This window comes from Fusarium falciforme, chromosome 12, assembly GCF_026873545.1.
Source record: "Fusarium falciforme chromosome 12, complete sequence".
NCBI classification, from domain to species: Eukaryota; Fungi; Ascomycota; class Sordariomycetes; order Hypocreales; family Nectriaceae; genus Fusarium; species Fusarium falciforme.
Window position 1 is genome coordinate 2,175,641 of NC_070555.1, and position 25,658 is coordinate 2,201,298.

The following is a 25,658-nucleotide window of genomic DNA, read 5'->3' on the forward strand; positions in this document are numbered from 1 at the left end:
CTGTGATATAAAGAGCTGCCGTGTGTTCTGCAACAGTCCTGAATCAACAAGCATCTCGACCACCAACGAACAAACTCAGCACTCATCACTTATTACACTTGCAACGCTCAAAATGGCCACTCCTCAAGCTCTCACATTTCTCGGCCTCGGGAACATGGGTTCCGCCCTCGTACAAACTCTTCTGAAGGCTTCCAACAAAGTGACGATCTGGAACCGCACGGCAGATAGACCTCAGGTCAGAGCCGCCGTCGAAGCCGGAGCTGTCCTCGAAGTGGATGTCCAGAACGCCATCTCCAGGAACAACATCATTGTCATCTGTCTCCTCGACTACTCCAGCATCAAGACTGCACTGGCTAAGATTCCGACCTCTGCTCTCGAGGGAAAGACCATTGTCAACCTGACCAATGGTACGCCGAAACAGGCGCGGGAGATGGCAGCCTGGGCCGCCTCCCACTCTGTCAAACACTACTTTGACGGAGCGGTCATGGTAACGCCTCAAATGATCGGTGGGCCCCAGTCATTTTTCGTCGCCAGTGGACAAACCCCCGAAGCATTCGAGCCTATCGCCTCACTCCTTGAACCCATCGGAAGACCGGAGTATCTCGGCGTTGCCATCGATGCTGCCGCCCGATATGACCTTGCTGCTCTGTCATCGATGTATGGCATGTTTAGCGGAATGTTTATCGCTATGGCCCTCCTCAAAAAGGGTCACACCAAAGCCGACGAGAAGCTTGAACCTGTGGTGTCAGGCAGTCTGAACCCGTTCTTGGGTGCATTGATCCCGTATAATGGACTTATTGCTCGGTCTTGGGACGACAAGGCTTGGGATGATAACCTGGGAAATCCGATCGGGATGCAAGCACAGGCGTTGAGGAATATTCTGGAGGCTTGTCGTGATGATGGGATGGACGACGGATTTCTGAAGAACTTGACGACGGCTATGGAGGGGGTGGTGAAGGATAGGGGAGAGAATGGCGGGATCGCTGTGATTGGAGAGTATCTCTTGAAAGGACGGTTGACTGAAGAGTAACGAGTGGCCAATGAGAGGGTTTCATGATGATGCAAGAGCCCTTGCAAGGGTATTGCATGAGAGATGCAGATCAGATAGACTGAATACTACACAGTTGCTTGGAGAGGCCTACGCAATTGGGGTTACTGATGGCGAGATCCCGATGCATTTATCCGGCCGTGCGACCCAACGTTGGATCAGGGCGTCATTAAAGGAGCACAGCAGCACCAGACATTCATTACCTCTCCTCTCGTCTGTGATTTTGTTGAAGAGGTTGATGAGATAGTGAAGGCACTCTCTGATACCCTCAAATCCAAGGGGCTCCATCCATCATGGCCGTAACAGTCGCCCACGCAGGCGAGCATACTACCCTGCCAGCATACAAGCAGGTCGACGAGACTAAATATGATCGTGAGTTGGAATACAATCGCAAGGAGTTCCAGGTCTAATTGATTTTTAGTTGATTGGGCAGATCTGGTCACACTGGATCTTTCCACGTTCGACCAACCCGGAGGCAAAGAGGCTCTAGCCAAGCAACTCTTTGACGCCATCCAAAACATTGGCTTCTTCTACATTGTCAATTTCGGCCTCTCTCAGGAAGAGGTTGACCGCCAGTTTGCGATCGGCAAGTCTTTTTTCCAGCTATCTACCGAGGAGAAGCTCAAGTACCGTGCCGATCTAGCCAACGGCGGCTACAATGGCTACAAACCTCTCGGGTTGCGTGTCAGTTGGCATTTGTCCTACTGCTAGTAGACTCACTGATAAGAACTAGGAGATCAAGCCTGGTATCTTTGACAACACAGAGATTTACAACATCCCCAAGTTTATTCCAGAACTTGAACGACCACAGCCCGAAGTCATCAACGTGAATAAGCTTGAGATTGAGCGATTCGCTCGTCACATCCACTCCAACATTGCTCTCAAACTTCTCACTCTCTTCGCTATCATCCTAGAGCTCCCAGAGGACTATTTTACCAAGTCTCATCGCTATGACGAGGCTGTCTCGGATTGTCACCTTCGCTACATGAAGTATCATCCTCGAGATGCCGGCATCAATGCCAAGCTCGATAATGTGTGGGTCAAAGGCCACACTGACTATGGCAGCCTCACGCTTCTTTTCCGTCAACCTGTCGCGGCGTTGCAAGTCCGCACCCCAGACGGCAACTGGAAGTGGGTAAAGCCGTATGATGGCAGCATCACAGTGAATGTGGCCGATGCTCTCCAGTTCTTGACGAATGGATTCTTGAAGAGCTCGGTTCATCGCGTGGTCGCGCCTCCGCCGGACCAGGCTGGGATCACCCGTCTTGGTGTTTTGTACTTTGTGAGACCAGAGAATGGCCTCGAACTCAAACCAGTGGAAAGCCCTGTGTTGGAGAGGTTGGGCTACAAGCCCGATGAGAGTTCGCAGTTGGGAGCAGGCATCACGGCAGGAGAATGGGTCAAGGCGAGGGTCAAGGCTGGGGTGGACAGAGGCGAGAAGGCGAGGAGTGAGGTATCTGAGCAGGAGATTATCAAGGGAGTCAAAGCTAAATATTATGATTAGATAGGGGAGTGAGGGGATTTAAAAGATTCAATATAGTCATAGTCTCGTAAACGCTCTACTCTCATACACGACTTCTCATACACTGGTTGCCGCTAGCCCCGATACTCCCCATTACACAAAGACTTGTGTACACTTTTCTTCCAGGTATCAATGGTAGCCATAGGAAAGATGAACTTCCATAATGCCTCATTACACCTAGAACAATTGCCGGACATTGTTTACATGCCCTTTCGGCTGCTCTGCAACCACTGCTGCAGACTCTTCTGCACGGACTCAAGTCCATCGCGGACAGTCTGCGTCGATGTCTCAACACCATCAGCAGCAGTCTTGGCCGACTCGACCAACTCGCGGGCCGTCTTCAACTCTCCGTTCAAGGCCGCCGCGTTGGCCTGTTCGCCCAGCCTCGTCACGTCCTTGGCGCCCTTTGCAGCTGCGAGCTCAGCGTCGGGCAGACCGGCAATCTTTTCACTGATGGTCTTGGCGGTTCCGGCGGCGTGTTCGGCGCTGTACTCGGCGTTTCGTCGAGCTACTGCGTCTTGTCGGGTTGCGTTCTCGGATGCTCGGACGGCGGATTGGGCGTCTCGGAGGAGTGCAACAGCCTCTCTAGCTCTCTCTTGGGCGCTCTCAGCTGTCTGTCGAAGATATCGGGCCAGTCGCTCCGTCTGGGCATCTCCCTTCTTTTGGCCGTCGGGCTTCTCGGCTTCCTCGCAAGCACTCGCGGCGTCAACAAGTCGGTGCGCCTTGATGATGGCATCCTCGGCAGGAGCGGTCGTCTCTCCCAAAGCAGACCAAGCACGAGATGCGACGTCGAAAAAGTCGGAGAGTCTAACCGCGTTTGCGAGAACGGCATCACGTCGGGCGGAAGCGGCAGCGGTCAGCATCTCCTGCTCATATTGTCTGGCTGATACACCATATTGCTGGGCTGCAGCGGCCGAAACCTTGGCCCGTGAGATTTCTTGCGTGACCTGGTTCGAGATGGTACGGAGCTGCTCTTGGTAGGCGTAGTAAATATAGACCCAAGTGCCGACAGACACTCCGACGAGACCGAAGCCAAAGAATGGGAGGAGGGTGGGCGAAAAGAAGATGAAGACGGCCGTTAGCGACCACCAATTGAGGAGGATCCAATAAGTCTGCGCGTGCTCGAGGTAGCAGAATCGAAGAGGGCCGTAAATCTTTGTGACGGGAGCAAAAAGGTACAGAACGGTGCAGACGGCGACGACAATGGTCATGAACAAAAACCGAACCCAGGTTGGGAATGGGAACGGGATGCTGTAGTAGATCGGGAGGTAATAACCCAGCGAGATCAAGGAACCAACTGCATCACAATTAGACGTGAGGGTGCCAAAGGTTACTAAACTCACTCTTGAAGTAAGTGCCGATTCTGTTGGAAACAGTCTGAAGGGCAAAGAAGGGCCCGAGAAGAGAAGCCCAAGAGGTATTGTTGTTGTTCTCTCCATCACCACTTGGAAGCGCCCAAACACCACCAAAATACAGCGCGGCGATGAGAAGAAGTGGAGCCGAGGTCTGCGACGTGAGCAAGGTATACAGATCCGGGAGAAGCGGGAAATGATTGAGGATGAGAGCGAGGAAGATGACGCCTGAAAATATCCTGTTAGCGACACTGGCAGAGCTCAATTAAGCGTCTCTTACTCTTGACGTGAGGTGCAATGAGCCTTGAGAGCGTCTCCAAGGCGGGAAACAAATCCTGTCCACTGTTTGGCGAAGACATGGCTGCTACTGTCGCTGGCAATTGGCTGACTTGAACTTGTCCTCAATTGCGCAGTGGAAATGGCTGGCTTTTTATTCCAATTCCCCAGCTGCAAAGACAGGGCTGTCGGGCGCCAAATGGCACAGGTTTGCTGCACAACGACGTGTTCATGGGGTTATCGTCGTTGAATGCCGCCCAATTACTGAGGCCTAGGATGGGGCCCGTAACTGTAGGATCCCATGTTTTGGAGTAAATATGCAGGCTTGATCCATGGCCATTTGGCAATAAACTTGGTCGTGACGCGGCCGTGCTGCTGTCAGGCTGGCCTCATTCGTGCCTTGTCGCCACTTGGGTAGCAGGGCGGTTCCTGGCTCACGCCCGGTTGAATAGTAGAAAAATCGTAGCGGAATTGAATGCCTTGGTAGAATTGATTGGGTCTCCATGTTGAGCAACCTAACTTGCCGTTGGGTATGCAAATCCCGGCGCTTGGTGATACTCGGCCGAGGGTATGCTGCCGTCCTGCACCGCCATGCATACTCCACATCATGGATCACAGAAACAAGGCCAATTCACGAGCAAAAGTAAAGACAACAAAGTGACATCAGGCAAGGGTATTATTATTGCGCTTATCAAAAGCTTCAAACTCATAAAGAAACAGGTCGAGTATCCCGCACTCAAGATTCCCTGTCCACCAAGCCATATCCATTACTTAGCTTTGTAACACTTCCCATTCTTTAGTCCGTAGTCGCGTCAAAAGACAAGAAAGTCGAAGCTTGTCCGGCGGCCGCTTCGTCCTGGGAAATGTTGTTCTGCAGCTTCTTGTTCTCGGTTTCTATGTCGTCGGCCACGTCTTCTCCCTGGGCTTGCTGGATTTGAAGCTTGAGCATGGTGGCGGTGAGCTTCAGGACCTTGTTCTTGATCTTGCCGCGCTGCAAACTGTTAGATCATGCTTTCAAAATTGGGTGTGTTGTTACTGACCTGGAGAGCATCGGCGTCCTCACCGGAAGCAGCGTCGATGGCAGGGTTGAAAGCGTTCTTCTCAGCGCCGTTGGCGATCTGGTTGACGCTGTTGAGGAAATCGATGTCCGATTGCTCGACGGTCGTCAAATCACTGGGAAGACCACCAAGCTTCTGAAGAGCCTCCTGGGCAGCGTTTCCGGCAGTGCCGCCGCTGATGGAAAGGTCGTTGTAGGTGGATGTGCTGAAGACGGCGCGCTTGCTGAGAGGAGCAGCGAAGGCGGTGGCGGCGAAGCTGAGGAGGACAGTGGAGAACTTCATTTTGGCGGTTTTCGAAGTGTTTTTTTTTTTTTTTTTTTTTTTTTTTTGTTGAGTTTGAAGGGTAAAGTGAAAGGAGTATTGATTTGTACAGCGCAGCTGTTGAGTCAATATGTACAGTCCAGCTGTGGAAGGAAGAGAAGATGTCGACAGATGAGATGGGATGAAGAAAGAGAAACACCATTAAGCAGGATTTCATCTCTCTTAAATAGTTTAATTGAGATGACTCCTGCCAGGCCTCTGAGACACCATCACCAAAATGCGACCTCGTCTCCGAGAACGAGCTTCAGGCCAACCAGCTCAAACACCCCAAGTCTATTTACAGACAAGCTTAAGCGCCAACTTGTCAATGCAACAATTAGATCGGATGGCATATTCCCAAGTTGTTCTCGCGAGTTGATAGGTCCGGCAGCGTATTGTTGGAGGTTGGTCTTCGCTTAGGGAGTTGAGAACAACCCCTGTCAAACCGCTACTCGGCCGACTCAAAACAAGGGGGTGACCTTGTCCGTCGCATCTTTGTTGCGACCGTTGCATCGCGCCTTGGATTTCGGATGAACTGCCGCTATCGAGATTTTTTTTATGGCTATTTCTGTCAAAGCGAATTGCCCCGTGTTCCAGCCTGTCGCACGCACGTCTCGCATGACGAACGGGGTCCAATTAACGGCATCGCCGGATTAAGATGTATTTTATAGGAACAACCTCTTGGTAATCAAGTCTGCCATCTGGATTCGTGCAAGAGCAAAATGGTGCAGCGAGTCTTGGTATCGTTCGTTCTTTGAATCCACCGCATTTACCTAGGCTTATGCCCTCCTTTTTTATCCTTCGTAGATTAGGTGCTCTGAGGTGTTTAGTGTTCCATCCATGGATCCTTAGACTATCTTTAGGCACCGTCCAGTCTAATATCATTCTTCAATAGACTACCTACCTTCAGCTATTTGATATTACTTCCCTGAGCCTAGATTTTGAAGTTGTTGAGGGAAAGCATTTGCTTGATCCGGGGTGTTGGGATTCCGTCAATTTGAACCTTTAACCCCTGGAACTGGGCTTGGTATGTTTTGATCCCCTTGCGACGAACTGGCTTTGTCCGTTTTCCTGTTTGTACATGTCATTGCTCTCTGTGGCATGTCTTCAGCTCTTTCTCCGTCGAGTCGATTCGCTCTTTCCCATTCTATCATGCCCAGATCTCTGGTTTTGATTGCGGCTTCCCAACAGACCAGCCAACCTTCAACCCAACGAACAAACTTCTTTTCTGCATCGACTATCTGTACGTTTTCGCCATCCCAGTGGCTGATGAACCTTGTTCCAAACTTTCTCTTGGTTGGGATTCCACCAGTGATAAATAGCCACCATGTCCCGTTTCGTACGTGAAAGCAACCCGGAGTCAACCCCTTCCCCATCCTCAATCGAGTTCCTCATCAACGCTGGTGTGGATCTGGTCGCAGTCATGCGAAGACACAGACGGCTCCAATCCCGATCCCGATCCCGATCCCGAGCTCGAGTGCACCGCCGAAGCAAGAGTCTACCGCCGAGGATAAACGCGATAATACTTGGACCACCAAGCGAGGAAGAGGTCTGATATCACTGCGTTGACTCCCAGCAAAGCCAAAGCTGGGGGCAAAATTGAGCCCCAATCGCTGGGCCCCCCAAATAGAGTTCGTCAAGACCTGGATCCCGCAAGTTAATACCCGTTGTGATAAGATATCTTGGGGCCCTTGAAAGTGTACAATGGTCGCTATTGATAACCTTTGGCTTGGTTACTATAGGGTGAGGCACACTTGATGAAACACCGCTCAATTCAGTGACGGTTCTTTTTGTCTCTTAGTAGGCGAGACTGTTATCTTGAAATGCTGGCTATGGGAGATTTAAATACTGAACTTAATGTGAAGGTGTCACAGATTTCCCAGTGCAGTCTTGGAGCCTAGGCCCTATCGGCTCAAAAACCCGCTTCGGGTCCCGTAGCATTTCGGAGTTTTTGGGCCTCTCAATGGATCCATTGCCGTTCCCAAACAACGGCGCACAGGCCCAATACCTTCAAACCCAGTAGATCGGCTAAACTTTAACCCGACGAACAACTCCTGTCTGCCTCAAGCATCCATCCGTTTGCGCCATCACATGGACCCATGAGCTTTGTTCAAAACTTTTTCCTGCGTGGGTTCCACTGATGATATAAATAGGTAGTCACCATGTGGATCCAATAAGGTGCCTTATGACTAAGATGGCAAACTCCCGATCTCCCGCTCGGGTTCCTTGTCAACGTTAGCGTGGATCCAGGCGACGATACCATGGCCGAAATATCAATAAACCTTAGTTGTCAATACATGACGGCATTAAACCCAATACCGTAAAACACCGTAGCCTAGAAGCCTAGTATTAATTTCCTGGCGAGAGGCACGCACATTGGAGATATTTCATACTGACCGGATGGATCCAGAGGGATCCCCTGATGCCGATCGAGTTGCCTTTCGGTAGCTCTTTCCAAGGCCCCCCTTACGGCTTGCTGCACTTCGCTAGGTAGGCCAGCCACTGGGACCCTGGAGTTGGTTTGTTTTGATCCTCTCGCGACGAACAAGCTTTGTCGGTTCAGTCTTCTTCTCGCAGCGTCGCGAACCCTACCACTGCTCTCTGGGCCGTACCTCCAGCTTTTCATCACCCTGTGAGCTCGCCCTGGATCCAGTCAATTCCAATTTTCTCTCAAAGTCCTGCCATCTGGAACCATTCCTTCAGCTCGCCCTGTGATCGCCGACTTCATTCGCGCTCTGACGCCCAGTACCGTCCCCATCACCTTTCGATCTCGTGTATTCAGGCTCCTATCCTTTGGACATCCGTTTGGCGACCCGCACCGTTCCCTCAGTCCTCCGATCCCGTCGAGCTTAAGCTTCTCCCCCGCGTTCTAGCACCCACCATTCTCTTCGATCCGATCTTTGATCGCCGAGTTCAAGGTTTCATTCGCGTCCTGGCATCCCGTGTCATTCCCTCCGATCCCGTCGCAGCCCCCGGTCCCGTCAGTGAACTCAACCTTTTCCTCTGCATTTTGGCGCCTGGTACCAAAGTACCGTTCCCTCCAACCCCAACTCCCGCCGAACTCGTGGTTCCGTTCTCTTAGGCCACCCTTTGGATCCGCCGACCCCAATCCCCTACTTTCCGTAGACCAGGTTCCCGCGCCGAGTACCATTGCCTTAGGTTACCCTTAGGATCCGTTGACCTTAGTGTTCTATCCTCTGTAGACAGCTTTTTGGGATCCAGTACCGTTCCCTTAGACGATCCTTAGATCGTATTCTGCCGTTCGTTCGGGTGCCCGACAGATTAACACCTGTGTTACTGTATTACTGGAATAAGGTTCGTGAGTCACGAACTTTGTCCTCGTTGTTGGGGTTCCACTAATATAAAAAGTCGCCATGCCTCGCTTCGTAGAAAACGACTTGGACCCAGAGTCAACCCCTTCACCACCCTCAATCGAATTCCTCATCAACGCTGGTGCGGATCCAGTCTCAGCCATTCGAAGGCACAGACGGCTCCGATCGGCGCACCGGCGCAGCAAAAGCCTTCCGGCGAATATTAATACGATGACTGAACCCCGTTCGATAATACCCGGACCGCCAAGCGAAGAAGAGGTCAAATGCTACTACGTCGGGCTTCCAGGGAAGCCGAAGCTCGTAGCAAGGTCAAGCTCTGATCCATGGACTGGCCCCCAAATAGACTTCGGCTGGACCCGTGGAAAGACCCTGGATCCCGTTGGCCAGCACCCAATTGTGGCTATCTGGAATAATTCGGCCGGCCCCTTGCGACGAGATATTCTAGAGGCCCTCAAAAGCACACAATGGGTCGCTATTGATATTCTGCGACTCGGGTACCAGAACGTGAAAGGTACCCTTGACGAGTCACCAATTAATCCCGTGACGGTTCTTGTGTCCGTTGTGCCCGGTTCCACCACCTGGGACGCAGGCGTAAACGTCGTATTGCGATGCCGGGGGATTTTGCGACGTCACGGGATCCATGATGTTGAGGTAGAAATGAAGGAGTCAATGATCTCCCGATGCAACCTTGAAACTCAGCCTCCGCAGCAAAAGCTGACGCCGGGTCCAGTAGTCCAACCCGAAAGGTGGAACTCACTGTTTTCCGAGTTCCTGGGCCTCTGTATCGCACCAGCGGCATCACCATACCACGAGGGCACCAAGGGGCTTTACCTACGCATTCGTGGTACCACAAGGATGCTTCTCCTAACGTGTCGCCATGTAGCCTTCGCTGGGTCCGATGGGAATGAGGACTTCGAACATTCTAATGGCGCACCGAGGGCTATATTACAACCTGGTACCGGAACCCTTGAAGAGGCTCTTAGGAACGTGCGGGAAGACATTCGGCTGTCCGAACGCGATATGGAAGACAACAGAGATCTTCCCTGGGCATCGGCGATACGGCAATTCGATCAAGCATCGGCCCAAAAGGCGGCCGGGGAAGCCCTGGAACAGAGACTAGGTGCCCTGGAGCAGCCATCCAACCGAACCATTGGCCACGTCCTGTTCTCACCAAAGATTGGTGAGGGTCGATCCCCCTCAGGGAGAAGTCAATGCAGAGATTGGGCCTTGATCGAACTCGACCAAGAGAAGCATGAAACAGCCCTGGAAAATTTAACGAACCGCATGTTTTGTGGCATTGCAGCGAAAAATGGCACGTGGATTGCTACCAAGGAGAAGCTCAAGGGGTCCAACCCATTAGATCACTACCGTCTGAAATTTGACAGCGAGACACACACTCTAGAGCTGAAGAGAACCATTGCTAAGGACATCATGGTGGCCCCGCCTACGGAATCAGCGTCGTTGCAAGAAGCAGCTTTGGTAGTCGCCAAAGCTGGCCGGTCCACGGGCCTGACCATCGGTGTCGCCAATGAGGTAGTGTCTATGAAGCGAAACCTGTTTGGCAATATGACCTTCGAGTCCGAGGAGTGGTGCATTCTGGGTGCCAAGTGGAGAAGCGGCTCTGGTAGAGGGGTATTCTCCAAGCGGGGCGATTCGGGATCCTGTGTGTGGGACATGGAGGGCCGAATTGGCGGTATGTTGACGCGTGGGCTTGAGGCCGGGAACGGGAGCCTGGATGTGTCGTATGCCACTCCAATTGAGTGGCTGCTTACAGATATTCGGGAACAGTCTGGCCTGGATGTCGAGCTGGCTTGAGGAAGACGCTGGGTTTCATCAGGTATGGTGCAGGGTGGGTTGTGTTTTGTTTGTGGCGTTCGGTTAATTTTGCGATCGGCTTCATGGAAATTAAATGTTATGATGATGAGTTTCCCGCCAACGGAACCAGCATCGATGTAGAAACCAGGATCCTCATATACGAAATGTGCGGATCCAGTGGTAGAGTATGGAGTGTGTGTAGAAGCTAGGTTGATTTCTCTGGAGACCCAAGAGGATCCATCCTTTTGTCTATCATGACATGCAATAACCGGGATCAACCATAAAGCCATCTGTCCACCGCCAGAATCTTTGCCCCCGAAAACCTAGCCCTGTACCCAGTGTAATTCCCATCGATCCGCACGTTGAACCATGTACCCAGTGCAATGATTCCCCATCGATCCATCTTCCGTCCATTCATGAGTTGTCGGTCCGCAGTCCAACAAAGGTCACAAGCCTCAGGGGACAAAACGGGTTGTGAGTTCAAGTCGAGGTCAGGCCGAGATTGTGAGGTTCCAGGAGAGATCAGTCCTGGGTCCGCACGAGGCGGCGAGGACTCCAAGAGATGTGGGATCGGTTCATAGGTTCGAAGGCAGGGTAAGGTTGAATTGGTCATCTTCCAAGAAAGAACAGTCATGGATCCACCAAGGGCAGAAGGAACTCCAAGAGATATGAGTAGAGAGTCAGAAATGTAGGTGAGTCGTGAAAAAAGGTGGTGTCTCCGACAGCACGATCCTCAGGTGGCTCAACCAGTCATGGTGTCAGTGTTGTGGGTTGTCGATGAGTCGTGGTGATCACAACTCCAGGATCCAGTCCTCCCGGCAGGTGTGCATCTGTCTCCGCAGGCGGGCGAGCAACACCAGCTGCTCTCGCAGTGCAGGTGAGTAGTAGAACTGCCGGAGAGCCGGTTTCAGCAGTTCCCACAAGTCGTTGTTTCTGAACCGGTCCCGGACGACATAGACAGCTCGCCACTCCCTGTCATAGCCCACCGGGAATTGTTCTTGCAAGGCTGCCCATTCATCAGCAACACGCAGTCGAGTCCCTGGAACCAGAGCACCCAGGGTAAGCGCCAGGTAGGTGGGGTAGGTTTTCTAGATAACCTAAAGTATGTGAAGATGTGTTTTACTGTTTTAATAAATGTTATCATAACACTCATAAGAAAAAGACATAACTTAGCCTAAAGTAAGCCAAGGCGTATTATAATCTCTCCATAAGTCTTATAGGTGGCCTTGATGATAATCGCCAAGGATGTGGCGTAGTTTTGGCGACAATTGGAGGGAGAGTGCCACTCGGCTGCAGTTCAACAAGAGATGGAGACAGGGATAAGGTCATACGATTGGCATTACCAAGAAGAAAGAGATGCATGCCATCACGTGCTGAAAACGCGGGGTTAACGCCTGTGCGTGAGCATTTGAGGCATTCTCAATTGTTTCCTGATCAATCTCTCCGCGCCTCATTTGCTTGCGTCTTCGTAGTGTGTTTCCGTCACTTAGCGCTGTTGGTTCCCGATTTAACGCCATGGCTGACCCCGTTGGAGAGCCACAAGGGGCTTTGGTGGGCTTGCAGGGATATCCCAGACTCTAGGTGACATGCTAATGGATCTCTCTACAGGCCGTTGATACCTTTGACGATGATGACTCCGCTATCTCGACTGTATGAACCCACTCCTGGCTGTTAGGTATGGTGACTGACTGGAACTAGCTCAATACTTCGAGCCTTACGTCCCTTCGATCTAGCGTGCTCAGAGTCCAAGAGGAAAACGGTAGAACCTATCATTCTATGAGCTCCGGCAGTAAGTGCCTCTCACAAAATAAGGGTGGTGTGCTCGTCACTGAAGGTCATAGAATACAATTACCCCAACGATGAGCGAGAAAATGATCGACTTGGTGAGCTCAATCCTCCGCATAGACACCTAGAGAATCTGGGTTGACGGCGACTCAGACATTCAACACAATGTGTGGCTCCTCACACTCGATGGTGAGCTTGGCTTATCGCCCAAGATAAGCGAGCCGGCGAAGCGTGTTCTTGATGTAGGCACTGGAACTGGTATCTGGGCTGTCGAGTATGGTTCGTTGCCCCTTCAAGTTTTGACTCATGAGATGCGACGCTGACTCCACTCTCAAGCCGACCTCCATCCTGAATCAGAGGTAAGAGCGACGGTAACGTTAAATGACTCTTAGTTCTAACCCTAGAATCCAATATAGGTAATCGGTGTTGATCTTAGCCCCATCCAACCCTCACTGTAAGCTATGTACCCCTCAAAAATGTTGCTTGCGCTAAGCCGAGGCAGGGTCCCTCCCAACTGCACGTTTGAGGTCGACGATCTGGAGAAAGAATGGACTTGGTCTCAGAAGTTCGACCTGGTCTTGTCTCGCGTCATGACGGGGTGTTTCGTCGACATGCAAGAGTTTGTCCACAAAGCATATGCGTAAGCCCTTTCTGCCCACAAACCCATTCGCTTTTTGCTGATCTTTCCTTGCTTAGGCACCTGGAGCCGGGCGGTTACTTGGAAATGCAGGACCTGACAAACCCTCTCGCCTGTGATGACGGCACTCTTCACGAGGGCCTCGAACTGTATCGACTGGGTCACCTCTTGGTCGAGGCGAGCGACAAGGCCGGACGCCCTAACAACACTGCACCCAAGTACAAAGAATACCTCGAAAAGGCAGGCTTTGTCGATGTGGTCGAGAAGAAGCTCAAGTGGCCTCTCAACCGTTGGCCAAAGGACAAGAAGTACAAAGAGATCGGAGCTTGGACATGCGAGAACTTGACTAGCGGACTTGAAGGTTTGCTTCTTGCTTTGCTTACGAGGTTTCTCGGCTGGGAGCCTGAAGAGGTCCTGGCATTCTGTACCCTGGTCAGGAAGCAGCTCAGAGACACTTCGATCCATGCGTATATTCCAGTGTAAGTCTAACCCCCATGGACTGTGGATTCGAGAGTACTGATGAGAGAACCGAAGATATGTTGTGTACGGGAAGAAGCCAGAGACGGCGCCCGAGACCTCTCCTAGCCCTTGAGAGATGGTATTGTTTCTTTAGAAGGGGCTCTTGGATAGTTATCCGTGTTTGTGGCTTAGAAGGAGTCAACCAAACGCAAACTTTTCATATTTTAAAGGCTAGGCTACCTCGCACTGGAAACTATTCTATGTGAACCATGAACGTGCTGCCAACCAACTGTAGCTTGTCCCAAGGATCATCGTGCCAAAAGAGGTAATGGAGACTTGCACTTTCACACCCTACAAACTTGTCCTCATCCCTCCGCTCCCTCATCAGCATGGATAACATATCTTCCCCTGTATGCCTGCTCACTTGGGCAAATCTGTTCAGATCCCGGAAAAGACCTTTAGAAATCTGATGTGCGTCGGGCCTAAAGTATCTGGGATCCGTGATCTCTGCGAATTGAACCTCTATCCACTGTTCCCCAGATTGCATCATGTTGTTATAGGTTGTCAAGGAGAGAGGAACATCTCTCCACTCCTCTTCGCCTTTGATGCGGTACCTGAAATCGGGGCCGTGATCGTGGTTGATGATCCTTCTCGTGTAGATGGGAAACTCTTTATCCAAGCTGGATATGGTTATTTCAACATGACCATCATCGCTGATCCGTGGTGAGAACCTTGGGTCAATTACTTCCACACAAGCATCGTAGATGGCACTAGCAAGTTCCCAGACGTCTTCAGGCCCTTCCCTGTGCCGTTTTACCAGCGTGGGTAGAAGATCGCGGTAAGACTTAACTCCAGAGCAGAGGGGTGTAAACTCCTCTTCTAGATCTAGTTCTTGCTCCAATTTCTGTTGAACTTCTGGCAAGGCCTCATATAGGCTATACTGTAGGTCCTTGAGCGCTACCCCTGGGACACCTGTCCAACGGGTTTTGATCGTGACATATGGGCAAACTGCAACTAGCTTGAACGCATTCTGGCGATTGCTTGGCCGCAGAATCAGGTAAATCCTGGAATCATCATCTGTGTCGAGGATGAATAACTGGCCATTGTCTGATCCCGTGACGAGCTCATCCAGTCTGTGTTGCGAGACCAGGTAGATGGCTCAGGGTTCGGCGTCAAGGGAGAAAAGGAAGAAGCCGTTCGCCTCTTCAATTTTCCCAAGGAGTCCAGATAGCGGCATGCAGTGTGTCAAGTTGATGGACAATGCTCCAGTGGAGGTATCGATGCTAGCATTCTGATTCCACCGTCGTTCTGCTTGGACGTAGGCATGAGCGGGGCCCTCAAGGTCGTGAAACCGAACGGGATCTTCGTCATCCTCGGACTCTGATGTGTCTGACAGATCTGCAGACTCTGGGGGTATTCTATCTCGAATCAGACTGAGTATTCGCTCGTCATCAGCCTTTGGTGATTGAAATAGCAATCTCCAGGTTTCTGGGGAAGTCCAGTTAGGTACCCATGACGGGTAGTCGGGTACGGGGAAGACGGACGACGCATGGTTGAGGATATCTGGCCGCCGTAGGTTAAGGATACAATATCCAAACAGTCCGATGAATATGTGTTGACAGGACAGTGTGTAGTCGGCTTGAATACCTCCAAGCTGTAAGGGAGGAGCGTTAGAATCCGAAGTTGGCGGGTCGCTCAAAACCGATAGCTCGGGCATGATACCAAGAAGCCCAATAATTCGATCCCGGGGGTCAGTTGCCAGAGAGAGGGCCGTAACCTGAAGCAGCTCCTTCAGATCCCCAATACTTGAAGCACCCTGCGATATGTATTGTGCCCATGCAGCGTGTGTTTGACCCCATGTCCAAGTTGGCATGCTCGAAGAGAGGCGACTCGACATGGAAGCATCGGCCCAGAAGTCGACGTCGCCGACCCGTATGATGGCTCCTTTGGACAGGAGTAATTCTTGAACGACCCAGATCCGGGAAAAGTACCGCCGACTTAGAAGATCTTCAAGCCGATAGGGTTGAGGTTGCTGCGTTTGAGCAGGGAATACAGGCTTGATGACACCTGTCTCCGGCTCGTGCAGCCTCCCACGACGAGCATGCCTCCCATGAAGCAGGGTGGCTAGGTCAGGTCCAAGATAGACGACGACACGACTGCAAGAAGAGTAGATACGATCCATGTTGGCAACTTGGCTGCTTCGTTCCGGGATGTTGTTCTGGTTAATGCAGATGGCGTCGACCCAGAGCATCCGAATGCCGCGCCATGGCCGTACGAAGCGCAGCATCTCCCAGCAATTCTTTGTCTGAACTAAACAGTCCCAGAATGGGCCCACGTATATGGGCTTGGAGAGCGTGTTTTCACCATCCTCGCCAGCCCATGTATATGACACGGCTTCGTATTCCGGACAGTTGTCCAAGTCGTAGACCTCCAAGCTTAGGTGTAGTGGATAGCCGGGAGAAGGGGCAGCTTCGATGCAGATGAGGCGGAGCTCGTTTGGCCCGAGAGTCGACGGGTACGGCTCTGACGTTAAGGCCGCTTCCGAAGTCTGATCCACATCCATATCATCTTGGCCAGTACCTGCATCGTCACTTGCCAGCAGGGTCGACACCGAGTAGGGCACGGATCGCGGCCACCAAAGCTTCAGCTGTCCTAGAGGTTTGTCTGGTGGCACGAGAGGAACCGAGCTGACTGTGGCCCTCTCCGCGACGATTTGGGTCGTATGAGGGGTTTGATGACAGGAAAGGCAGCGGATTGTCTTGTCTGGCAAGACTTGAACGTCAGGTTCTCGGCAGCTGACTTGGTGCCAGCGATTCATGGTGGGATCTCAATGCACCAGGGGGGTTAACGAAAAGAAATTTAGAGAGAACCATGGGGGTGACGGGACTAGAATGAAAAACCATCGACGCCTGATGTCAGCTTCACACGTGCAGTTTCATGCACGTAATTAAGCGAATGTCTGGATCGGTGAAGCTGATGGAGCTCCAGAGAGAACCGGCGACTGCTAAGGAGTACTTCGACTTTCGTGTGTTTTCCTCATAAATGTTGGTACTCTTTAACAGTTACAGACAGGGATTCCGATCCCATAAACTCCGAAGGTGTAAGCTCTGTAAGTGCCTAAGAGTGAGTTAAGCAATGTGACAACTTTTTTGAGCAGCCCTCGTTGTCGAAGCAATGTGTAGGGGTTGATAAGATGCAGCGAGACATGTGTTCGCATGTCACAAGTCGAAGGATAGCCTCTTCACGCAGAAATTCGACAATGGAGTATGAAAGGTTATTAATGCAATCAACGCTCACCAATACCTGCAATTCAAGTTATCTTACAGTTAATGACAGGCTCAATGAACAAAACAACGGCAAAGACTATGATAGTGACTTCGCACTTCTATAGTTTTGGCATATCCTCCTTCCAGCCCGCGTTAAGTGCAACCAGCTCAGCACAACGCTCGCCGATGGCAAGCACCGTTAGCATTGGGTTTACAGAGAGCATAGTTGGGAATACACCCGCGTCAGCAACCCTCAGTCCCTTTATCCCGCGCACTCTAAGCTCTGTGTCCACCACGGCCATGGGGTCTGTCTCGATGTCACCCATCTTTGTTGTGCATGCAGGGTGGTATACGGTTCCCGAGGCCCGACGAGCAAACTCGTCTAGTTGTGTATCTGTGGTGAGATCTGGCCCCGGTGCAATCTCGCGCTTGATCCAGGACTTGAAGGGCTCTTGCTCCGCTATCTTTCGGCATGCTTTTATGCCGTCGACAAGAATGGAAGAATCGTAGCCGTCCTTGTCAGTGAAGTATTGGAAATCAAGAGCTGGCTTCTCGTGTGGATTGTTGGACTTGAGATAAAGTCGTCCTACTGATTTGGGGCGGGGAATCAGGGGCATAAAATGGAAGCAACGCTCTGGCTCTGGAATCTCGTACCCAAGGCGCTGAAGGTCGTCAACAAAGGGGATGGTGAAGATATGGACCATGACATCGGGGATATGGCCGTCGTCTCCGTTGTGATTGAAGGGTTTGGAACGCAAGAACAAGGCCGTGTCCGAATTTGCGACGGTGTTTTGGGGAGGCGTACGGTTCAGCTCGTAAAGCATTGTTGTCAGAGGGTGATCCATCAGGTTCTCTCCAACCCCAGAGATGTCGCTGGCGACCTGAATACCGACTGATTCCAGGTGTTCCCGGGGTCCGATTCCTGATAATAGGAGTAGCCGGGGAGTATCTATAGCACCAGCACAGAGAATGATTTCTTGTCTGGCGCGCAAAGTATGCATCTCTCCCGACTTGAGAGTCACATCAATGCCAGTTGCGGTATCTCCCTCAAGATGGACTTTTGAAACCCAAGCGTCAGTAAGCACCGTCAAACCCGGACGCTTCTCATCCCCTCGAAAGGTTGGATGCAAGTACGCGATGCTGGCGCTGTTGCGATGGCCCGTATCCGGATCATAAGAGACATTGCACCACCCGACGCCTTCCTGGAGACCAGCTTTTGACGATATCATGTGGTTAAAGTCCTGAACCTTGTCGACACCCAAGGCAGCCCTCGCAGACTCGATCCAATCGTTGCACATCTTGTTCTGATCTCGGGGGTGAGGGAGCCGTACGGTAGTCCGCAACTTGTCCAGAAGGCGATTGAAAAGATCAAAGGTCCAGCCTTTGCACCCCAGCTTCTGCCAGAGAAATGCGTCGTACTCGGTCGTTCGGAACGAAATCATGTCGTTGTGGCTGGAGCACCCTCCCAGCACCTTGGCACGTGAATGGAGGATGTGACTATTGCCTAGTTACCGCAGACTCTGGTTAGTCAATCTACATCATGTGTGGTAAGGTTGATATCATGCAGGTACCAACCATTTGGCTGAGGCACGCTTGTATAGCCATAGTCAAGGTCTGTGCCGATGGTCTGAATACGATCTTTCAAGATCAAGACACGGTTGTCCCCGACATCACTAGGCCCGCCTTCGATAAGCAGGATACGTTTCTTTGGTAGATAGGCGGATAGTCGGCTCGCAACCACACAGCCGGCCGTTCCTCCACCAACAATCAGGTAGTCATAGCCGTTGGCGGAGTCGGCGGGAAGCGTCTGCGTCGTCATGCTGGGACAGATAAGGTGCCAACGTATAGGATATGGAACAGCAGAAAGAGTGTTGACTCGACCTTGGAGTGCAAGTGCAAATTTGGTAGAAAGTAGAGCTCGCTTTATAGCTATCGGAACCAACTCACAAAGAAATTCCTTCCTATTCGGGGTCATCAGCGATGGTGGGTCAATAAAATGCATTCACCGTCAGTCCTACAACAGCTTGCGAAACGGCCAATATCGGATCAGGCCTCCCAGGAGTCGTAATGATGATTCATGCTTTGCGCCTCAGCCAGAGCAGGGCATGGAACTATTCCGTACAATATTTCCTCTTGGTGAGAGGTAGCTGCCATGATATTTAGTGGCATCACAGGCCCTGTTTCCCCTGCCCGGCCTCTCACAGAGTGCGCCGCGTTCCTGGGATCATGCTAGTCCGTTTTCGAAGGCCACTCGCCTCTTGTCCAAGAAAGGAAAAGCCCCCCTGAACCATGACGGTGGCTGGCATTGTGATAAGCTGATATCGCGGCGTCGAGTGATTGGGTCAAGCGTTCGGGGCATTCTACCCCACGATTTTTCGGGTGACCCATGTACTTTGAGGAGACGGGGATGCAGCCAGGTGCCACCGCCCTCTTCGTTCAAGGAGGGCGGCCAAGAGGCTCACAAGGTCCAGGAACTGTCACTACAGTAGAGTTTGTACTAATTCCATGTACCATATCGTATCGTACTTCACTGTACTGTAGAAGCCCGTCGAAGGCAAAAAGAAATGTCATCGCTGGCGCCTTAGACGCCAACTACGCAGCGCTATCAAGGCTCAGCGGTGGGGCCGAGGATGCGGAGTCGGTATCTCGCACTTGGACTGTTCCAGCCATCTTCTGTCTCGGCAACTCCTCTCCTCTCTCTAGAACATCAATCAATCCTCTTCTATACCGACAGAATGGTTTCCAAAGCCTGGCGCGTCCGCTTTGCTCCGTCTTCCCAGGTCGTCCCCGCGATCCATGGGCCCCCCAAAGACACAAACCTCGACTCCCCTGTCCTACGCCGACAGCCCAAGAGCAAGTCCGCCTGCCGAGAGTGCAGGCTGCGGAGGGTGAAATGCGATGAGACATACCCTGTGTGTCGACACTGCGCGCGTCGGGGAATAGTCTGCACCCCGGCGCCCCGCAAGACAATGTGGAAACTAGAGATGCCACTCCTCATCCAACAGGCGTGCTGCGGAGATGGGACGACTCCATCTATGCTGCTGCAGTACTACTTTGAGCAGGTCTGCCACATCATGGTGCTTGACCCTGACATCAACCCGCTAGCGTTGCCTATCCTGGACCTCTTCAAGGAGTCGTCGGCTCTCTTGCATGTCGTGCAGAGCATTGCCGCGGCACATATGAAGGGCTTCCGCGACGCCAACACGAGCGATTGCCTTGTTGAGCGAGGACAGACATTATTATGCATCCAACAAGAGCTCCTACAGACTCGAAAGAAGGCAATCGCCACATTTCTTGCCATCTTCCTACTGGGTATTTCTTCTCCCTGGATCGAAGGAACCACTGGCCTTGAGCACTTGGTGGGTGCTCGAGCCCTCATCGACTCCATCTTGGGTGACCCTACAGCGGACCCTTCCGATCCTGCCATACAGCTCATCGTGGGCAATTACATCTGGTGGGAGATGGCAGCATCGTTTAATCTGGACCATCGATTCCACAGGCCATTGTCTGTTGAGTTCATCGCCAAAACCGTCGAGGCCAGCCAGCAAGAGTACCATCCCATGGCAGGTTACTCTTTGGGCATATTCTACGCCGTGGCCAAAGTGACGCATTATTGCCGTGGAGTGGTAGATGGGCAACCTCGTGACCTTGCACTCGAGGCAAGCCTGGAAGACGAAATGCTGGCATGGACACCCAGCCGCGACGATGAGCTGCTCTTCCTTCTAAGCGACGCGTATCGAAAACACGGCCTAATACAGCTTTATCGAATCTGTGATCGTGATCCCGAGGAGTCAGAGCTGGACAACGAGACCATGATACGACAATGGGCCAGCGAGGCGATGGAGGGTTTGCTGCGTATCCCACCAACCTCGCCGTATCTCAATTTTCAGCCCATCCCCCTCATGTCTGCCGCCTCTGAGATACCGGCCCACAAGGTTCAGCAGCGAGAGGAGGTCAAGATCCGGTTCAAGGCCATATACTCCTTGACCCGCCTTCCGGTCATGCTGGACGCCATCATCCTTCTTGAGGAAATATGGGAGCTTAGGCGTCTGGGAATCACAACTACGTGGCATGTCCTCTTGCTTGAGAGAGGCCAAGTATTTGCATTGGCCTGATGAGACGGGACTTGTAATTTAGTTAATGATATGTTTACAAGTTGTTGTTGGAGCAGCAAGTATATCGAATTGTTCTGCTTACAGTCTTCTTCCTTGATCAAATCTCCATCTCACCATTGAATGTAAAAGCCCGGCTCGCGAGCAAGCAACGCATTCCGTGTACGCCTTTTTTACAAGTTTGCAACGCTTCTATTAGCTTCAGCAACGATAAACTCGGCAGCGCGCTCTCCAACCGCCAACACAGTCAACATGAGGTTGATGGTAGGAATCAAGGGAAACACGCTGGCGTCGGCAACGCGTAGCTTCTTGATGCCCTTGACCTTTAGCTGAGGATCCACGACGGCCATGGGGTCATAGACAGTGTCTCCCATCTTGGCTGTGCCGCAAGGATGGTACACTGTGTTTCCAGTCTTGCGTCCGTACTCGGACAGTTCCTGGTCAGTCTGACAGCCGGGGCCTGGTGCAACCTCTCGCTTGATCCACTTCTTGAGTGGCTGCTGGTTGACGATGGCGCGAGCAGCTCTGAAGGACCAGACGATGGTCTTTTCATCATATCCGTCGGGGTCGGTGTAGTATCGAAAGTCAATGGCAGGATGCTCCTTGGGATCGGCAGACTTGAGCCACACCTTTCCTCGCGAACGGGATCTGGGGACGTTGGGTGTCAGGGAGAAGACGTTCTTGGGCATGTCATAGCCCAGAGCAGCCTGATGAACGTCAAACGGCATGGTGTAGATGTGCATCATGGCATCAGGAACAGTGCTATCATCGCCGTGGATGTTGGCAGGCTCACGGCGCGCAAGGAGAGCAGCATCAGCCCACATGACGGTCTTGTCCTCGAGGGGCTCGTGGAGTTCCCAGGTGATGATGGCTTCGGGATGATCCATGAGGTTCTCTCCAACGCCGGGAAGATCATTGACCACTGGAATGTTGAGCTTCTCGAGCTCGTTGCGGGGGCCAATGCCAGAGAGGAGCATCAGTCTCGGCGTGTCGATGGTACCGGCGCACAGGATAGTCTCCTTCCTGGCATTGATCTTGACCTTTCTTCCAGATTCAAGGGTCAAGTTGACTCCTGTAGCTGTTCCATCGACGACATTGATGCGGTCTACCCAACCATTGGTGAGGATGGTGAGATTGGGGCGCCTCTCCTTGCCCTTCAGGATAGGGTGGATGTAGGCAACGCTTGCGCTGACTCGATAGCCAGTGTTTTGGTCGTATGTCAGAGAGCAGAATGACACGCCGCCCTTTGAGAGGCCATTTGCCGAGGTGATCTCGTGGTTGACGCTGTCAACAATCGGGATGTCCAGAGCCTTGTTGGTCGCCTCCATGAAGTCGTAAACGATGGGGTTTCGGTGTCGCTCATGGATGGGCACAATGGGCGTCCGCAATTTCTTGATGAGTCGCTTCATCGTTTCCCAGTCCCATCCAATGGCGCCAGCCTCTTCCCACTTCTTGCAGTCGTACTCAAAAGGGTGCACAGCGAGACTGCCGTTGTGACTCGAGCAGCCACCGAGAACCTTGGCGCGCGAGTGGAGGATGTTGCTGTTTCCTAGGACGGAGTCAGTCTCATGTCTAGCTCAGATATTGCAGTGCAAGACTCACCATTTGGCTGCTCAACCGACTTGTAGCTATAGTCGAACTCGCTTCCCATCAGGTTGTACATGTTTCGCAAGTCAAGGATTTGCTTCTCATCCAAATCACTGGGTCCAGCCTCGATCATGAGGATCTTGTGATCGGGGAGAGACTCGGCCAGCCTACTGGCTATGACGCAGCCAGCCGTGCCTCCTCCAACGATGACATAGTCAAAGTTGGGATTGCTGAGCTCTGTAACTGTTGACATGGCTGGGAGGGACGGGTGATGCCAAAGAGATGTTTCAGGGATAAAAAGTCTGCCGATTTCCTGCCTTGATGATGGTCATGAAGAATTCAAGAGCCTGTATTTGTAGAGCGCTTCGTTGTCCGGCAAGGTAGGGGAAAACGAGCCAGGGTGTGCCTAGCCCATCGTGAGATACTTGCATTCCTTCCAGAAGAAGGAATGATGCGGTTCACTGCATCACGGTGCTTTTGTCAACAATGACAACGATCTTTCGGGCCATCGGATCTGGGAGCTCGCGTGGTCATGCTGCCCCAAGTCAAGGTGGGTGGCAAAGGATGGGGGCTTGCTAGCTTCTATTTCCAAGCCCTTGATTCGCCATCCCCTCGTAGAAGCTAGCCGCTTTGACTTGGTTCAAGGGTAGTGTCCAGTTGCTTGTTCTGGACTGATAGCAAGTACTTACCCATGCATGTAAACCTCGCCGACATCAAAGTACTCTTTATCATGTCACGAATGTCCCCCGGTTCTCCACAGGCCGACGGCGTCGGGTTGTAGATACGGCAGATCCGGGGCGAAGCCGTCTCCAACAAACCCCGCTCGCATTCCTTCCCAATCCGGAATGAAATCGAAGGCCTAGATTATCGGCAGGGTTGTGTTTGATCATCAAGTTCCGCCCTGTATGGCAGTGGCAAGAAAACAAGAGGCCGATCTATCGTGACTGGCACCATTTCATTCTCATGTATTTTTGTCCATTTGAGGCCTGTTGACGAATTCGGCTGGCAAGCGAGAGAGTAATCGAAACCCAACGAACACTTGAGCAACTTGTAGCCTTTGATGCCCTCCTTTTTGACATACATCATATAGCTAGCCCAATCTAGACACCTTGCTCCCACCCACCTCAGCAAACTCCAAGTCACTCAGTCCATCATGGCACCCTCTCCCCTCTCTGTCCAGTTGTCTGCTCCTAACGGGGTCACCTACGAGCAACCCCTTGGCTTGTTCATCAACAATGAGTTTGTTGCCGCTCAGTCAGGCGAAACCATTGACGCTGTCAACCCTTTGTAAGTATAGGTCTATCCTCGAGTGTTGCAGGCGCTAACCCTGGTCATTTCCAGTAACGAATCCGTCATCGCACGAGTCCACGCCGCCGGAGCTAAGGATGTTGATACTGCCGTTCAGGCTGCCCGTGACGCCTTCAATGGGCCCTGGGGAGAAGTGACGTGCACTGAGAGGGGCCGTCTTCTGAGCCGTCTGGCTGATCTTGTCGAGGCCCAAGCTGAGACGCTGGCTACTGTTGAGTCGTGGGACGGTGGTGAGAAATCCCCGTCGATGGTCATCCCTGCTTCTTGAGACGCTGATCCAAGACTTTAGGGAAACCTTTCCATGTTGCCCTGCAGGAGGACGTACAGGAGGTCATCGCCGTCTTCAGATACTATGCGGGATACGCAGACAAATTACATGGCCAAGGTAATGGTGTCTCTCGCCCATCTGTGTCAAGTATTTGACTGACAGCATGGTAGTAATCGAGACTGAAAAAAGCCAGCATGTCTTCACCACCCGCGAACCTATTGGTGTCTGTGGCCAAATTATCCCCTGGAACTACCCCCTCAGCATGGCAGCCTGGAAGTTGGGTCCTGCCATCGCGACTGGAAACTGCGTCGTCATCAAGGCAGCCGAGCAGACACCGCTATCCATCCTATACCTAGCGACTCTTTTCAAGGAAGCCGGTTATCCAAAGGGTGTCGTCAATGTCATCAATGGTTATGGTAGAGATGCAGGCGCTGCCCTTGCGTCGCACATGGGTGTTGACAAGATCGCCTTTACCGGCTCGACACAGACCGGCCGAGAGATTATGAAGCTCGCATCAGGAAACCTCAAGAGTATTACTCTGGAAACAGGTACGTATAATCTTACAAGTGTCACTAGAAAACCAGCCGAACTGATACTTGGAAAGGCGGCAAGTCACCGTTGGTCGTCTTCGACGATGCCGACCTAGACAAAGCAGCATACTGGGGACATGTTGGAATCATGTCAAACGCCGGCCAGGTCTGCACTGCCAACAGCCGAATCTTTGTGCACGAAAAGGTCTACGATGACTTTCTCCGCCGGTTCCTGGAAAAGGCTGCCTCTGCCAAGGTCGGAGACCCTTTCGCGGGCGACACCTTCCAGGGTCCCCAGGTCAGCCAGGCGCAGCGAGACAGGATTCTCCAGTACATTGATATTGGAAAGTCCGAAGGCGGAACGCTGGCCCTCGGAGGCAAGGTCCACGAAACCGCTGGTAACGGCAGAGGGTACTTTGTTGAGCCAACCGTCTTTACAAACGTCAAGGACGACATGACAATTTACCGTGAAGAGATCTTTGGTCCGGTCGCTGCCGTCCTTTCATTCAAGACAGAAGACGAGGTTATCAAACGAGCAAATGACACCTTCTTTGGTCTTGGTGCTGCTCTTTTTACTAAAGATGTGAGCCGGGTTCATCGAATCTCGCGCAAGATACAAAGCGGCAGTAAGTCCTCTCTTCCAGTCCTTGTCCCTCATAATGAACTTCCAACTGACGTCGTCTTGTTAGCTGTATGGGTCAACAGTAGTAACAACTCGGATATCCGAGCGCCGTTTGGAGGATACAAGCAATCGGGGGTTGGTCGCGAGTGTGGGCAAGCGGGAATCGAAGCTTACACCAACATCAAGACTGTTTACATCACGTTGGACTAGATATTCTGTGCATTGTAACTGAATTGATTCAGCTGCTCTACAAGTCTTAATGAAGCCCGGTTCGGTTGAAGTCCGCCCCTTGATGGGATAACTGAGCGAGGAGACCGAAGCCAGGTTCAAGTGTCCAAGTGACTCAGTAGAAGCAGGTTGGGTTTTGCATCACTGTTTTTC

The 25,658-nt window shown here is 52.1% G+C and overlaps 10 protein-coding genes and 1 pseudogene across 11 annotated transcripts, besides 1 other annotated feature; 6 read left to right on the forward strand and 5 right to left on the reverse strand.

Annotated features, from left to right (window-relative positions):
• Positions 1 to 112: 112 nt before the first annotated feature.
• On the forward strand, positions 113 to 1,030 carry NCS54_01446800 (NAD-binding-2 domain-containing protein; the record flags this gene model as incomplete). The annotated part of the gene is made up of 1 exon (XM_053159618.1): positions 113 to 1,030. The coding sequence occupies one exon, from the start codon at positions 113 to 115 to the stop codon at positions 1,028 to 1,030; it is 918 nt and encodes a 305-aa protein (XP_053015593.1).
• Positions 1,031 to 1,341: 311 nt separating this feature from the next.
• On the forward strand, positions 1,342 to 2,552 carry NCS54_01446900 (Hypothetical protein; the record flags this gene model as incomplete). The annotated part of the gene is made up of 3 exons (XM_053159619.1): positions 1,342 to 1,420; positions 1,470 to 1,732; positions 1,782 to 2,552. 3 exons carry the CDS (start codon positions 1,342 to 1,344, stop codon positions 2,550 to 2,552), a joined length of 1,113 nt encoding a protein of 370 aa, XP_053015594.1.
• Positions 2,553 to 2,770: 218 nt separating this feature from the next.
• Positions 2,771 to 4,281, reverse strand: NCS54_01447000 (Hypothetical protein; the record flags this gene model as incomplete). The annotated part of the gene is made up of 3 exons (XM_053159620.1): positions 2,771 to 3,867; positions 3,914 to 4,150; positions 4,203 to 4,281. 3 exons carry the CDS (start codon positions 4,279 to 4,281, stop codon positions 2,771 to 2,773), a joined length of 1,413 nt encoding a protein of 470 aa, XP_053015595.1.
• A 713-nt stretch (positions 4,282 to 4,994) lies between these two features.
• On the reverse strand, positions 4,995 to 5,538 carry NCS54_01447100 (Small secreted protein; the record flags this gene model as incomplete). Its single annotated transcript, XM_053159621.1, has 2 exons — positions 4,995 to 5,189; positions 5,239 to 5,538. 2 exons carry the CDS (start codon positions 5,536 to 5,538, stop codon positions 4,995 to 4,997), a joined length of 495 nt encoding a protein of 164 aa, XP_053015596.1.
• A 3,560-nt stretch (positions 5,539 to 9,098) lies between these two features.
• On the forward strand, positions 9,099 to 10,703 carry NCS54_01447200 (Hypothetical protein; the record flags this gene model as incomplete). Its single annotated transcript, XM_053159622.1, has 1 exon — positions 9,099 to 10,703. One exon carries the CDS (start codon positions 9,099 to 9,101, stop codon positions 10,701 to 10,703), a length of 1,605 nt encoding a protein of 534 aa, XP_053015597.1.
• A 1,515-nt stretch (positions 10,704 to 12,218) lies between these two features.
• On the forward strand, positions 12,219 to 13,717 carry NCS54_01447300 (Hypothetical protein; the record flags this gene model as incomplete). Its single annotated transcript, XM_053159623.1, has 10 exons — positions 12,219 to 12,254; positions 12,312 to 12,353; positions 12,402 to 12,492; positions 12,545 to 12,586; positions 12,642 to 12,767; positions 12,825 to 12,847; positions 12,905 to 12,942; positions 12,991 to 13,128; positions 13,185 to 13,604; positions 13,660 to 13,717. The coding sequence occupies 10 exons, from the start codon at positions 12,219 to 12,221 to the stop codon at positions 13,715 to 13,717; spliced, it is 1,014 nt and encodes a 337-aa protein (XP_053015598.1).
• A 1,026-nt stretch (positions 13,718 to 14,743) lies between these two features.
• NCS54_01447400 (HET domain-containing protein) lies at positions 14,744 to 16,402 on the reverse strand (the record flags this gene model as incomplete). The annotated part of the gene is made up of 1 exon (XM_053159624.1): positions 14,744 to 16,402. The coding sequence occupies one exon, from the start codon at positions 16,400 to 16,402 to the stop codon at positions 14,744 to 14,746; it is 1,659 nt and encodes a 552-aa protein (XP_053015599.1).
• Positions 16,403 to 16,969: 567 nt separating this feature from the next.
• NCS54_01447500 (GMC-OxRdtase-N domain-containing protein) lies at positions 16,970 to 18,669 on the reverse strand (the record flags this gene model as incomplete). The annotated part of the gene is made up of 2 exons (XM_053159625.1): positions 16,970 to 18,354; positions 18,426 to 18,669. 2 exons carry the CDS (start codon positions 18,667 to 18,669, stop codon positions 16,970 to 16,972), a joined length of 1,629 nt encoding a protein of 542 aa, XP_053015600.1.
• A 916-nt stretch (positions 18,670 to 19,585) lies between these two features.
• NCS54_01447600 (Zn(2)-C6 fungal-type domain-containing protein) lies at positions 19,586 to 20,965 on the forward strand (the record flags this gene model as incomplete). Its single annotated transcript, XM_053159626.1, has 1 exon — positions 19,586 to 20,965. The coding sequence occupies one exon, from the start codon at positions 19,586 to 19,588 to the stop codon at positions 20,963 to 20,965; it is 1,380 nt and encodes a 459-aa protein (XP_053015601.1).
• Positions 20,966 to 21,135: 170 nt separating this feature from the next.
• Positions 21,136 to 22,802, reverse strand: NCS54_01447700 (GMC-OxRdtase-N domain-containing protein; the record flags this gene model as incomplete). Its single annotated transcript, XM_053159627.1, has 2 exons — positions 21,136 to 22,511; positions 22,565 to 22,802. 2 exons carry the CDS (start codon positions 22,800 to 22,802, stop codon positions 21,136 to 21,138), a joined length of 1,614 nt encoding a protein of 537 aa, XP_053015602.1.
• Positions 22,803 to 23,654: 852 nt separating this feature from the next.
• On the forward strand, positions 23,655 to 25,487 carry NCS54_01447800 (annotated as a pseudogene). Its single transcript has 6 exons — positions 23,655 to 23,836; positions 23,891 to 24,087; positions 24,147 to 24,242; positions 24,296 to 24,673; positions 24,730 to 25,281; positions 25,345 to 25,487.
• Positions 23,655 to 25,487: a sequence feature.
• Positions 25,488 to 25,658: the final 171 nt, after the last annotated feature.